The sequence below is a fragment of the Lottia gigantea genome (assembly GCF_000327385.1).
Source record: "Lottia gigantea unplaced genomic scaffold LOTGIsca_21, whole genome shotgun sequence".
Taxonomy (NCBI): Eukaryota; Metazoa; Mollusca; class Gastropoda; family Lottiidae; genus Lottia; species Lottia gigantea.
In genome coordinates, this window is record NW_008708458.1 from 1,438,713 (window position 1) to 1,452,346 (window position 13,634).

The 13,634-nt window shown below is 35.4% G+C and overlaps 2 protein-coding genes across 2 annotated transcripts; both read left to right on the forward strand.

Moving 5' to 3' along the window:
• Positions 1 to 1,392: 1,392 nt before the first annotated feature.
• LOTGIDRAFT_187972 (hypothetical protein) lies at positions 1,393 to 4,458 on the forward strand (the record flags this gene model as incomplete). The annotated part of the gene is made up of 5 exons (XM_009054161.1): positions 1,393 to 1,492; positions 2,235 to 2,332; positions 2,882 to 2,961; positions 3,517 to 3,740; positions 4,080 to 4,458. Coding segments are annotated over exons 1-5 (807 nt in total), but the record flags the coding sequence as incomplete, so codon positions are not given.
• A 1,538-nt stretch (positions 4,459 to 5,996) lies between these two features.
• Positions 5,997 to 13,012, forward strand: LOTGIDRAFT_231717 (hypothetical protein; the record flags this gene model as incomplete). Its single annotated transcript, XM_009054162.1, has 6 exons — positions 5,997 to 6,399; positions 8,450 to 8,643; positions 9,150 to 9,344; positions 9,854 to 9,927; positions 11,101 to 11,249; positions 12,134 to 13,012. The coding sequence occupies exons 1-6, from the start codon at positions 6,388 to 6,390 to the stop codon at positions 13,010 to 13,012; spliced, it is 1,503 nt and encodes a 500-aa protein (XP_009052410.1). The 5' UTR covers positions 5,997 to 6,387.
• Positions 13,013 to 13,634: the final 622 nt, after the last annotated feature.

The following is a 13,634-nucleotide window of genomic DNA, read 5'->3' on the forward strand; positions in this document are numbered from 1 at the left end:
AAAAATGAGCCAAACACTTCATAGATGTATTGCAACAATCAGAAAAATATACAGTCAGTTGTGGATCTTATGATAATGTTCCATTCAATTTCAAACTGTAGTCACTTTGCCCTCACAAGCCAGTTTTGACAATGGTCAAGAGCAATAACTCAAAAACAATTCATTGAAAAGTTTTGGAAATTGAACTCAGTTGAAATCCTAACACGCAGCGAAAAACATTTATTATAGTACCATTTCAATTTAATCTTTATTACTCAAATTGATAATTGATGTAAAAGAAGTATGCTCTCTTCTTGTGACCTTGGCCAGTGCTTCTATAGGAGAGTATCTTCTATAACACCCAACATAGTCATACACCTATGCATCAGACCATACATTTTAGAAAGTTTTTAGCACTGTCTTGTTTAGAAATTAAGATATATAACAAAAATATGGAACATCTAGATCCATTCTATTGAAATACTCCCATCATTTTTGGACTTGTAGCCTATATGTATCATATTTCTGAATTTCATAGAGCTGCCATGCTTAGAAATGGAGATGTATCGAACATATTAAAAAGTACAATATGGCGTAGGCCTACCGTTGCCATGCCGTACACGAAATATTTCAAAATGTGACCTTCTCTCTGACTACAATGTTTTCTGAATTGAATTTTGGCAATCATTTCTGAATGAATTGAAATATCAATTACAAAATACTACCGGTACTGAGAGTCTTGGATTGTCTTTGGGTTGGTGGCAATGCCGACCACTCAAAAAGCTATTGTAAGCATGATCTTAAATTTACAGGAGGAGTTTTCCATCAGAAAAGTGGTGAATTTGCAGGAAGGGAAGTGTGTCTATTTCAAATGTAAATTCACTGAACCACATATTTCTATTGACCCAAAGACATTCAAAGACAAACTGTAGGCCTACACAGTTGAGAATTTTGAATATTTATGAAATGAAAAAAGAATTTCAGTTCAACCCTAAACTGATTAAAACTTCTGAAAGTTGAAGACGATATAATTTTCATAATACTATTGTCGACCTTTCACCTCGTGTGTCAATATTAATTATCTGATTCAAGTTTTCAGATAAGCTTTAACAATCGTAATATGTGAACTTTCTATCTAGCACCTGCAAGTTCAAGGTCAGTTAATTCAGACCAAATATTGAAGGTATTCATGTTTTGTTTTTAATAACTATATCAGCAGTAAAACTACAAAAGTTTCTTCTACATTCATTTCTTTTATAAGAAAATACAAGATAATAACAATTGTAAAATACCAGAACCAGACATTAAAACCATGTTTCATGTAGGCTGAAATATGTTCATTCCTACTTCACCCCTTAGTGACAATGGTTAAGTCCTGTGGTGTTCCGCAATGCATAATTATTTGGGAAATACGAAGTCAACTGTAAATATAGAAATGTTGCTTTTTTCCGCGAAAAAAGATTAGCTACTTTCATTATACATCGTACATGACTGGATGGTTATTCTTTATAAAGTGAGGGTTTCGATTTTTTACAAGGACTGTAGCCGCATATTTCAAACCAAGATCTACATTAACTTAGCCTGCTTCGCACTAGTAGCTTACAGTAACTGAACTTCACTCAGTCTTCAGCATTCCGAATAGATTGGTATTTTGATTTGATTTCATTGTTTTTTCCTAGTTAACTTCCGTGTCTGAATTGAATTTTGTCAGTTATAAAAGGCGGAATAGTCTAGCGGGATTATTTTGTAATATGCAAATATCTTAAAATGATTGAGCTGGGCATGGCTTGGTTTAGAACTCCTATGAACTTATTTCACAAGAGAAAAGTAAAATACTAGGCTACAAAATTTATCTAGAGGTCACCTTAAAAAATGAAATGAGATGAAATTAAGTGTATCCCTAGTCAGAATTAAAACACAAAAGTGACTATTATTGACTATTTTGTGACTTATTTTATTGTCTGAGCAAATCAGAATTTTTTCAATTTTTTTTAAGAGAATTGGAATGTCTTTGGTTGTAAGTTTACATTGAAAATAAACACATTTCTCTCCTAGAAATTTCAACTCAAAAAAGTCACAAATTTTGGCTGAAAATTGACTTCTGAAAAAACAAATTTGAAGACATTATGATTGTGTTCTCTTGCTTATATTTTTATCAAAGATATTCTAAGATTGACAGTACTAGTTTGAGGCTGCTTTTCTTATTCTCATAAAAATGATGGGAAAAATTATTCCAATATTTCTTTTTTTTTCAGTAGTATTATTAGACTAAGGGAGATGAGTGAGTTATTTCTACAGAAGGATGTGGCTAAATTGCTACACAATAAGTTTGTGGTGATAATGGGAAGTTCGGGTATGTAAGCATTATATATATTGTCATTTGAAAACAGAGCTATATTTCAACCATCTATATCTCTCTTTGTCAGAATTCTGAATAGTCTCAGGTGTGTGAAGTGCAGGAGAATCAAACAACAGATTTTAGTTCTGATAAGTACTACAGATAGCTGAATTTGATCCCTGTCACCGTGTCCAAACCATTCGTCATGTACTTCCTCGAATAAGACCATGTCAAAACCAGTATTCGTGATACGATGGATCCCTACCAGCTCGTTATGCTGGGTATACATTATGTCAATATCCCCATTATTGTCTGTAGAATATTGCCAGTTTTCTATTTGGTGACTGAAGTGATCTTGATATTAAAAATTGTTTCTCAGAATATCCTGTTATTATCAGTAGGCCTATATGTTATAAATCACAATTTTAAATATAATGTTAATAACATATATTTATAAAATAACTATATTTGATTGGCCTATCTGTTACCAGATATATTTTTTGGGTTAATTATTCAAGCATTAACGGAACCCAGTATTACTGATGATAAATTGTTATATTGCAGTACAAAGAAGTATGTATAAAGATCTAGTTAAGATGTTAAAGAAAGATATGTATTTGACAGATCATGAGCTCAGAGCAAAGGTTAGTGATTTTCATAAGAGTGTTTTGAACCAAGATAGATTAGGATCAATAAATCTTGTGTTGGGTGTTATAGAAGATACATTCCTATAGAAGCACTGGCCAAGGTCATAAGAAGAGAGCATACTTCTTTTACATCAATTATCGATTTGAGAAATAAAGATTAAATTGAAATGGTATTCTTGTGTTTTGCATGTAAAAGTAGTTCCTTCTTTACACAAGGCCTCTTATTGATTTTGTGTTCTTAGAAGGTACAGATAAAATGTGGTCCTTGAAATACCCTACATAATTAAACCAAAAAATTGACCTTGTCTCCTGGATATTCCATGGTGCTTGCAAGTAATTTCCAACTTCGAATTGAATTAAGGGATAGCGATTATATATTTGGTAAATCTTTCATTTAATTTTGGCTTAATCCTATGTGTATTTTTTGGGAAAGTCAAAATTACTTTTACATATTTTCCCCAATTTCAAAAAATTTTTAATGGTTAATGTATTTTATTAATTGATGTGACTCTTTATTATGTTTTGACTTTATTCAATGTGATAATTTTTCAGGGAGAATCAAAGTTTGAAGATGATCGTCTAATTGAGGGAGGAATACTGTCTAACAATGTATCATATCGTGAAGTGAGAGAATACAAAACAGACTATCATCTGATACGATTTTATTTTATTACCAGAACCTATAATAACTATGTAGAATCAGTGTTAAAGACATTTAGATCAGAGCCTGAACCAGATGTACTTTTATTGAATTCCTGTTTATGGGACATTACAAGGTGAACTATTCGTTCTTTCTCCTTTCACTTAGTCTAATAAATCCCATCTCATTTTAATGCAGATCTAAATGTTTGGCTATTTCAGGGTTTTTTTTCTGAGGGTTATTAGATGCTCAATTGAATGAAATTTTTCTTTTTGGACCAATATGAAAAGCAGCTTAGCTTAGCTCAGCAAGTAAACTTTGTATTAATTAGTTGAATAGCACTCTATGTAGTGTACATTACCTAAATAATGTGACTTAAATGTAGGATGTAAAACATTTTACTTGTATAGCCAACACTTTCTTTATTTCTTTGCTTGATCTAGCAACCTCTGATGCTAAAGCTTTTTATCTTCAGGTATGGATTAGGACCAGAATCAGTTGAGGGGTATAGACAAAATTTACATAAACTCATGAAGAAATTGAAGACTGTTTTAGATCCCAACTGTCTGGTTTTGTGGAATTCCACACTTCCAGTGGATAAGGAAGCCAAAGGTGGTGTATTTGTGCCTGAAGTTGAAAGTGCTAAGACTCAATTAGGTGCCAAAATCCTTGCATGCAATTTAATCGCTCATAATATAATCAAACAATATGACTATGACTATATAGATCTTCATTATTACTTGCGATATCACTTACACAGACGTGCCGAGGATGGTGTGCATTGGGATATGACAGCTCACAGACGTATGTCAAATCTTACTTTGTTTCAAATTGCTGAAGCCTGGGGTTTGAAAAAGTCTGAACCTATCCCTTCACCAACTGAAACGCCTCATGGTGAAAAAGCTGATGAAGGTGCTACTACATCCAGTATAGCTTCTGACTCTGTTATATATGTTGCATGTTCTCCAGTTGTATCTACTAGTCTAGTTAAGGCATTTAGTCCTAGCACTTTAACCAAAGCATTGCATACTGTTGCAAAAACTTCATCTACTACATCTACTAAGGTTACTAATGATAGACCTGTTGTTGCAGCAAATACAAGTAGAACAGCTGCTAAATCTGCTGCCATCACCTCAACAACGACTTCAGTTGCTCAACCCATTACAAAACCATCATCGGCTAAGTCTTCCATTGGACCAATCAAAACAAAGAAAAAGAATAGGCGTAAGAAGCAAAATAAAGTTCTGAATAACCAAGAAAATGCTAATGTCTCCTCAGGCAAGAACAATGTCCTCACCCATACAACAGACCACCTGGTTTGAAACCACAAACAAATATCAATCAAACAGGTCCTCAAAAACCTCCACGCAATGGTCCAGCCAATCAGGAGAGATTTCTGTTCAATGGTCCAGCCAATCAGCAAAGACCTCCATTCAATGGTCCGTCAAATCAGCAGAGACTTCCGTTCAATGGTCAAGCCAATCAGCAAAGACCTTCATTCAATGATCCAGCCAATCAGCAATACCATCAAGGACCATCATTCCATAGAGAACAATTATTTCATGAGGCTCATCAAAATGAACATCATCATCATGAGGAGCATCATGATGAACATTATAACCAAGGAAATGCTCATAACTATGGAGAACAAGGCCACTATGATCATTACAACATTCAGCACATTGAACGTGATTTAAACCAAATGAACAATGCTCTCTATAATGACTATAATGTTTATTTTGGAAATTATGACTTCACAAAAGATGTAGACGTGAATGAGGGGAATTATCAATCAAACGTTCAATATCAACATCAAGGGTATGAGCGGCATGAATATCTCCAAACTGATGGTGGATTCAATAGTTATACCAACCATGGTATTGCATCACATCGCTTTAAGCCTTATAGTCGCTATCAGGCTAATAGAGAACTGTACGGTGGATCAAGATATCAGCATTAATTAGACCCAGAGAACTGTACGATGGATCAAGATATCAGCATTGATTAGACCCTCAACTCAATTAAAGAATGTCTGCACCTTTAGGGATTCAAAATATGTCAATCAGGGATGTTTTATTTCTTCTATTCTGATTTCCTGGTTCCATAAAATCTTGATCAGGTTTTGAATTCACTTCTGCAGTGTTGCTCAAGTTGAATAGTTTTTGTTTTAAACCATTTTGATGGCATCTATTCGAGTTTTTCTGGAAGTAAAAGAGCCATGTAAAACATATTAAAAGGAAGCACCACATGGGGATTGTGCCACTAATATTAAAAAATTTAAACACACCGAAAAGGAGAAAATCCATTTTTGAATCTTATTTAAACCTTAAAGATATAACAACCCAATTTGCCAAGCTTTACACACTGGTATGCGTATAAGGCTACATTTTGTGGGGCAGGACTTTGCCATCCTTCTTGATAACATTTACCACATGTTGCAACCTGTTTTTCTATTCATGCCACATATTATCTGTTGTGTATTTTATGTTATTTCCATGTCAGAATTGATAATACAAGTTTAAGGTTTGATTGACTTTATAGACTATCTAGAACCATCTATGTTTGAAAAATTTCATCTCCAAGGACAATATGAATCTTTGGTACAAGGGAGACAATTCCAATATAGCGCATTGTCATTGATGTAATTTGAATAAAGCCCATTTGTATTGTTTTTTCTCTATTATTTGCAATATTAAAATTGTAATTCTTCAGTTCAAAGAAAGGTACATGTATTCTCAGAGAAACTCTTCTATTGAGGCACTGGCTCCTTAGTATAATAAAACATGCTAGCCAATGTAAGTGCTGAAAATGATATAGTTTGTGTAATAATTTCTCTTTGCACATAAAGCTTGTTATCTGATAAGTCTACAGCTTTCAGTCCCACTTAACTGTGTAAATATGTTAATTTTTGTGATATTTTTTCAAGCATAATATAGTAATTGAAATATGTTTTAAGTACCAAATAGTGCTGTCAAAGTTATTTCTATGTTTCATGTTTATAACATTTATCAAAATCATGTATAAATTGATTGCAATGTTAAATATTGATTTTATAAAAGTTTAATGAAAATCAAATGAGAATTTGAAATTTAAGTTTATTTTTTCAGTTAATATCTATGCACATTAAAGAAGACTAATAACCATAAAATATAAATGATTCTCTTTTAACAGGGTTCAAGAAAAGTTCTTTGAACCTGTTACATTGTAAATCACTGAATATTGTATTTAAGATGCAAAAGTGTTGCAAATTCTGAACTTTATCATTCCACCTCCCTGCAATATCTTTCTACACTAGTGAAACTATATTAAGGGGAAACAATCCCATATGATAGAAATGAGCATACCTTGCCCAATTATGCATATCTGGGTGTTTTTCTACAATATCGTGATAATTAATCGTAATTTATGCCAAACAACATCCCATATCAAAGGTAAAACCCTACCCTTCGCAACCTCCCATATAAAAGGTAAAACCCTTGTCCCAACCAACAAAGGTAAAACTCTACTTCTCTCAACATCCCATATCAAAGGTAAAACTCTAACCTATCATCAAAGATAAAACCATAACCGTATCCAAATTTAAAGATAAAACCATACTTACCGCAACATCCCATATCAAAGGCAAAACCCTACTTGTCTCAACATCCCATATCAAAGGTAAAACTCGACATTCCATATCGAATCGACATCCCATATCAAAGGTAAAACCCTACCTCTCTCGACATCCCATATCAAAGGGAAAACCGTATCTCTCTCTCTACATCCCATATCAAAGTTAAAAACCCTACCCTCTCTTAACATCCCATATCAAAGGTAAAAACCCTACCTCTCTCTCAACATCTCATATCAAATGTAAAACCGTACCTTCCTCAACATCTCATATCAAAGGTAAAACGCTACCTCTGTCAACATACCATATCAAAAGGTAAAACCCTACCTCTCTCAACATCTCATATCAAATGTAAAACCGTACCTTCCTCAACATCTCATATCAAAGGTAAAACTCTACCTCTCACAACATACCATATAAAGGGTAAAACTCTACCTATCACGACATACCATATCAAAGGTAAAATCCTACCTCTCAACATTTCATATCAAAGGTAAAACGCTTAAAGGAGGTATGCTTTTACCTGTAATATGGAATGTTGTAAATGCATAAATTATGAGTTTTATCACGATATTGTACGAAAAACAACAAAGCACCCAAATCTGCATTTTAAACAAAATGTATTACTTGAGCAAGGTAACTCTCTCTTTACACATCACATCTATGATAAAACCCTTCATCTCTGAACATTCATATCAAAGGTAAAACTCTATATCTCTTAAAGGAACAGACGCGCCATTTTGGGGTCGGGGTGAGGGGGTTGATTTTAGTCTCGAATATATGTAAATAGTGTTCAGAAGTAATTTAATTCATTTTCCTATTTCTATAGATGTCTTGTCTATGTATGGCAGAGTCTCAATTGAAGACGACTCGTCTGTTTAACTTTCTGTACACACATGGACTAAAATATCAGTGGCAAATAAATGACCCTTAACATCCCATATCAAAGGTATACACATATCCTCTCTCAACATCCCATATAAGAGAAAACCCTACATCGCTTAACTACCCATATCAAAGGGAAAAAAACCCTGCCATTCTCATTAGCCCAGGTGAGGATTGAATCTGATCAATATTTTGGACAAGCGCTATCCAAATCTGTAAATTATCACTTTGTCAATAGGTTCATAATTATAGATGAAAGATAATGAACATGTGACCATATCAGTTATGACTTTTGATTTATCACAATGTTGGGTCTACTGTACTTGTTTGTAAATATATATGCAATTCAGGTAGTCTCGGGGCAGTTGTCAGGATGTCCGTTATATGGATGTACCCCCAGTGGATCTTTCTCTCTCAATAAAGTGGTGATATCCCCGGATATCAAGGTAGCTTGGACAGCTCAAATTGACAATTCATCTCATACCTCTAATATAGACAATGGTTGTGTCAGTAACGGAAATAATCTAGTTTGCCCTACATCAAAGTAAGTTATCTAAGTTATTTAGGCCTATATACTTACTTTTGGATGCAGGAGGTTGGGAGATCGGGGACTTAAAACCCGGTTAAACGGTCCGCCCCATAAATGAAATGGAGGACACGAGGATCATATCAGGTTAGATGGACCAAGGGAGAACGATGAGGAACAGTCTAAGAAGGTGCAAGATAAGGAGTAAGGCCAAGGCTGATTTAAAGAGACGTAGTCGTCTAGTTTGAATATTTTCCTTTTCTAAAAGCCATAGCTAAATTTCAGTCTGCAACTTTTCGGAATTTTAAAATTTCGAAATCTTACGTCAGGTTGCAATTCAATAAAAATGTAATATATGCCTGTAAGGCTGGATGTTGAAATAGACTGGGCAAATGGGGCTCATTGGTAAAATATATTTTATACTTGACAAGTTCGACATTAGCCTATATTGGTTAGCCAGTCAATACCTCAATTTAAATAAATAATTGTTTTTGAAAAACTGATATTAATAATTTTATTTTCAGTGGCTATGTAAGTTTAGATCCAACAAATGGGAAGGAATTATGGAGAACGAAGAACTTGCTCCGCCCCACTCTACCGATATTAGATATTTACGGTGATGTGATTGGTTGTGATGGGCCGAGCTTAGTGAAGATTGACAGCGATGGAAGACTTGAACCAATCATACACTTGGATCTGCCTTTAGACTCAATTTACAGGTAACCTACCTAGCCTCTATCATCCAGTACAATTTTGTTTGCACACAGCTCACTCTACTCGTATCAACTTCAGGACTGACGAACATTGGTAAAGGTGGAGCCGAATGCACACAGCTGCGACAAAGACGGAAGATGTCTGGTTGTCAGAGACTAGATACAACTTTTTCTAGTTTTCCGGCATGTCCCTTTCCTTATCAATTCATTCTTTCAGTGCTATAATCCCATGAATCAGAGAAAACACTTAGAAAACAAAATACTAAGAATTTCGATGATTTCGTAATGAGGTTTCAATAAATAGCTGCAATAATATAAATAATCTCATTGGCTAAAGATTAGGGTTCCTTCAATATTTGTATATTGGTATAAAGGGTAAATCCGATATCAGACCAAGAGGAGGATCCGAACCCACGGCACCTTACCGCCTAGCAGACAACAATCCAACTATATGAGCATGATCCATAAATACCTGCTTTAATACACACAACATATCTTTTCATGGCTACTTACAGTTTAAACTTAATGACCGAGTCGAATGCTTTAGTTATAGTATCAAGAAGTGGAATGGTTGTAGCATATCTAACCAGTAAGTTATACTATTATTTTCAGCTGATTTCTAATTATTCGTGTGCCAATTTTTATTGTCAACTGAGTACGAATATGTGAAAATAATGGTAGCAAAGTTATATGTAGTCAATCTTTTTCATATCGATCTTGATGCAGATCACAATTCCACCCATTTTTCGCGCAATTTTTCAGTAAAGTTCATATGATTGGTTTACCGTTAGCGATATTATATTGCCATATCCAGATATGATGAGGGCTCCAGTGGTATAGAAAAATTGATCGTAAGAATTGTGGGGAAACTCCAGAAACATGAAGGGTGATTGTCGAAAACAAAAATTTGTTTGACATAATATTACTGTAGAAATCACACACAAGTTTGTTATGCTAACTGGTTGTCAACAACTTGTTCCAGTAAATTACATTGATATATTTACAACACACGTCACACGACATGGGATCAACTTGTTGATTTTGAGATTACAACAGGTGTGGGGTGGTCTTTAAAAAAAACTCTACTGCCATAAACGCACCCCATCAAGGGACGCTTGGACTATAGATTAGGTGGTTATGGAAGGTGTGGATCGCTAAATTTACACATTTCGAATCTCCTTTCTTTTAACCTGCGGTTGAATCCCGGCATAGGTCGAGCTAATACCTTTAGATTTTTCAACCCGGTTCCCCGTCAGTGATGCAGGTAAGAGGGGCTGACATGGAAAAAGCGTCTAGTCGTTCGGATGGGACAATAACCCGAGGCCCCGTGTGCTACAGGCTGTACACGTTAAAGATCCCTCGACAGTTGGAAATCGAAAAAGAGCAGGCTAATGCCGCTGTCCTATCAAAATTTCCCTCATGGCATCCTGCATGGCGTTGCCTGCCTTCATTAGCCCACAGGGTGCAGAAAAGTAAGACGTAAAAAACCATTCATTTCATTTTAACCTGCTTTTACCAGAATCATGAATCTTCTCATGTAGACAGTCAGCGATTTGATTGGATTGTACGCAAGCGAATACAGTCTTTCTGTCAAGGGCTCAATTTGGCTCTATTCGCTATAGCGTACCATCGAATCAAATAACCTCATTCACAAACATTCGTGAGAAACAAGTAAGTAGGCCTTTGCAGTCAAGGTATAGGACGAAGACTTAATAGTATGACCAAGATAATAAAGGCTATGTATAAAATGTCTCCTTTACAGATGGAGTTCCCTTAGCATCATTGCAGTTGAACGGTACATCAGATGGTCAGAAAGGTACGTTTCACCCGATTGCATCTCCTGTGATATCGGGACAAAGAGTGTACGTTTTAACAGAATTTAGTCCAGCATCAACAAATGGACGGAAAAAAGTATGTTGGTCGTTTATTAATTACAATACAGAAATTGCACAAGACGTTTCATGAGACCGGATATTGATTGGATGTTTGCTTCCGTTTCATCTAGGAATTGCAGATCCGCTTGGAAATTCTACACTAACATTTTAAACTCTGTTCAGACGTGATAATCTCTGTATGAAAACACTAAGTTCATCGATGGGGTTGGTCTCTACAAAAAATTACATGAAGCGACCAGCGCGAAAAAAAGCTCGTATTATATTTAAAGGGACAGATGCGCCATCTTTTTGACCAATCATATTGATATATTTTAGCTAAGCCAATCAATAATAGTTCGCAACTCACCATCGAAATTTGAGCCTTTAAATCCATGTGTGTCTAGAATTATCCTCGCTTGAAATTTTAAAAGAGACACTGCCATATATAAAAAAACTGAGCAATAGGAAAAGAATTTCCGAGTTTGAGATATTTTTTCTAGTACTTCTGAAAACAATTTACATATTATATTCATGACTGAAATCAACCGCGCAAAATGGTGCGTATCTTTCCCTTTAAATGAAGCTTCTCGCTTTAAGCACAGAAATAGGTCAATGTGCGTGCATGTTATTTGATACTCTGATTTTTGTCATAATTTCGAAACAAACATCTTGAAATTGAGTGAGAGATAGTCTACTCTCTACTCTATTTTTCGCCTTGAACAATGTTCCCAAATACAAAAGGCAGCTATGCTCAAAAACCAAAATTTGAATACCTCTGTGCTATTATACACCTTCAGGTCGCATCGTGATTTTATTCGGTGCAATCCAGTTAAACACTCTTTATTTTACAGGACAAATTCCTAATCTGACCTAGTCTCGAATGAGAACGCGGAAATGAACATTGTTATTCATTGATTTCAGAATCTCAAGGACATTCGTCTGTATGCCTTGGATATAACTGATTCAATAACTGACCGCATCCACGCGGCATGGTTTATGGACATCCAGAAAGAACTGATTCATTTTCAAGAACCCAAAAAAACCGAAACGAATATAAATTTAAAATTGTTCATGAAATATAATAACCTTGAAAAGCACGTGTTGCGTGATGGACAATTGAACGCGACTTTTCGAATAACAAACATCAAACATGAAGCTAGTTTTTTATCAGAAAAATGTCGGACGATGTTTTCATCGGTGTTAATCGAGTCGGACATAGTTTATGTAAGTCTGTCATCAACTAGAAACTCGTATAAAGCTAGTGATAAAAGTTGTGTACCAATATTAATTGCTATCAACGATACCGTCACACAGGGTCAAATACTTTTTAAAAACCTGACCTCTATATCTCATCTGGCATCAGTACCTTTTACATCGCGCAGTCCGGGGTCACCGGGGTCAAATCTGTACGACAATCAGCTGATTTCACACAATATTATCTGGGGCAACAATGAAACTCATTTCCTAGCTTTCGATTCAAAAACAGGTCGATTGGTCCTCGAAATTGACGTTTCTCAACTTTTCAAAACTCGAGCTAATGTCACGTCTAATCTAATCGTTTCAATTTCGAACGATTCTTACACCTTAACGTTCGGTGTAGCAACAAATTTTGAAATGCCTAAATATTTTCTGACTGCAATCGCCTATGATCTGAAAATCAAAACGCACAAAGTATTGTATAAGGTTGAGTGTACAGCCGAGGTCACAGGTCAAATTATTTCTACTATAGACGGTAACGGTGTTCAGATGATGACGTCATCACCTTCAGGTTATGTAACCGCCTTCAAGAAACAGTTGTAGACAAATAATGCAGTAATAAAAGCTTCACCACATTATTCGTTTGTTTTTCTTTAGTTCGCTGGAAGTAACAAATTACGAATGTATGCTGTAGTTGTAGTAAGAAGAATGGTAAAAATAATTTCTGTGGCGTGGAGTATCGACTTCAATCACGGGCCCACCATGGAGATTGACAGTCGACAGGCATCTTTATTGGTTACTGGTGACAAGATTCTAACGAGTTTGTCATCTTCCGATTCCAGTCATTTAACCAATGGTACCACTGGCATGTTATGGTCAATTAAAGACAATGGCATGGGGGTCGAATTTGTGTACGGAATGAACTCTAATATTTCTAAAATTGCAAAGTATATGCCAAATTCAGTTCAGTCCAGACCGAAGGGGTCTGATGATCAAATGCTCTGGGGTTCGTCGGTGTCTGGGGAACACATAATTGGGGTTACATGGAAAAACGGGCATACTTTTGTCAACATTCCCCTCCAAAAATTATTCGGAGGCAATGTGGCGGTTTCAACAAATGTGATGGTAGGTGAAAATAAGAATAATGCCGTTTTGGTGTTTGGTTTACGGGATTCTGGCGACAAATCGTCAAGGGTGGTGGGAATGGAAATAGACCAATCTTCTC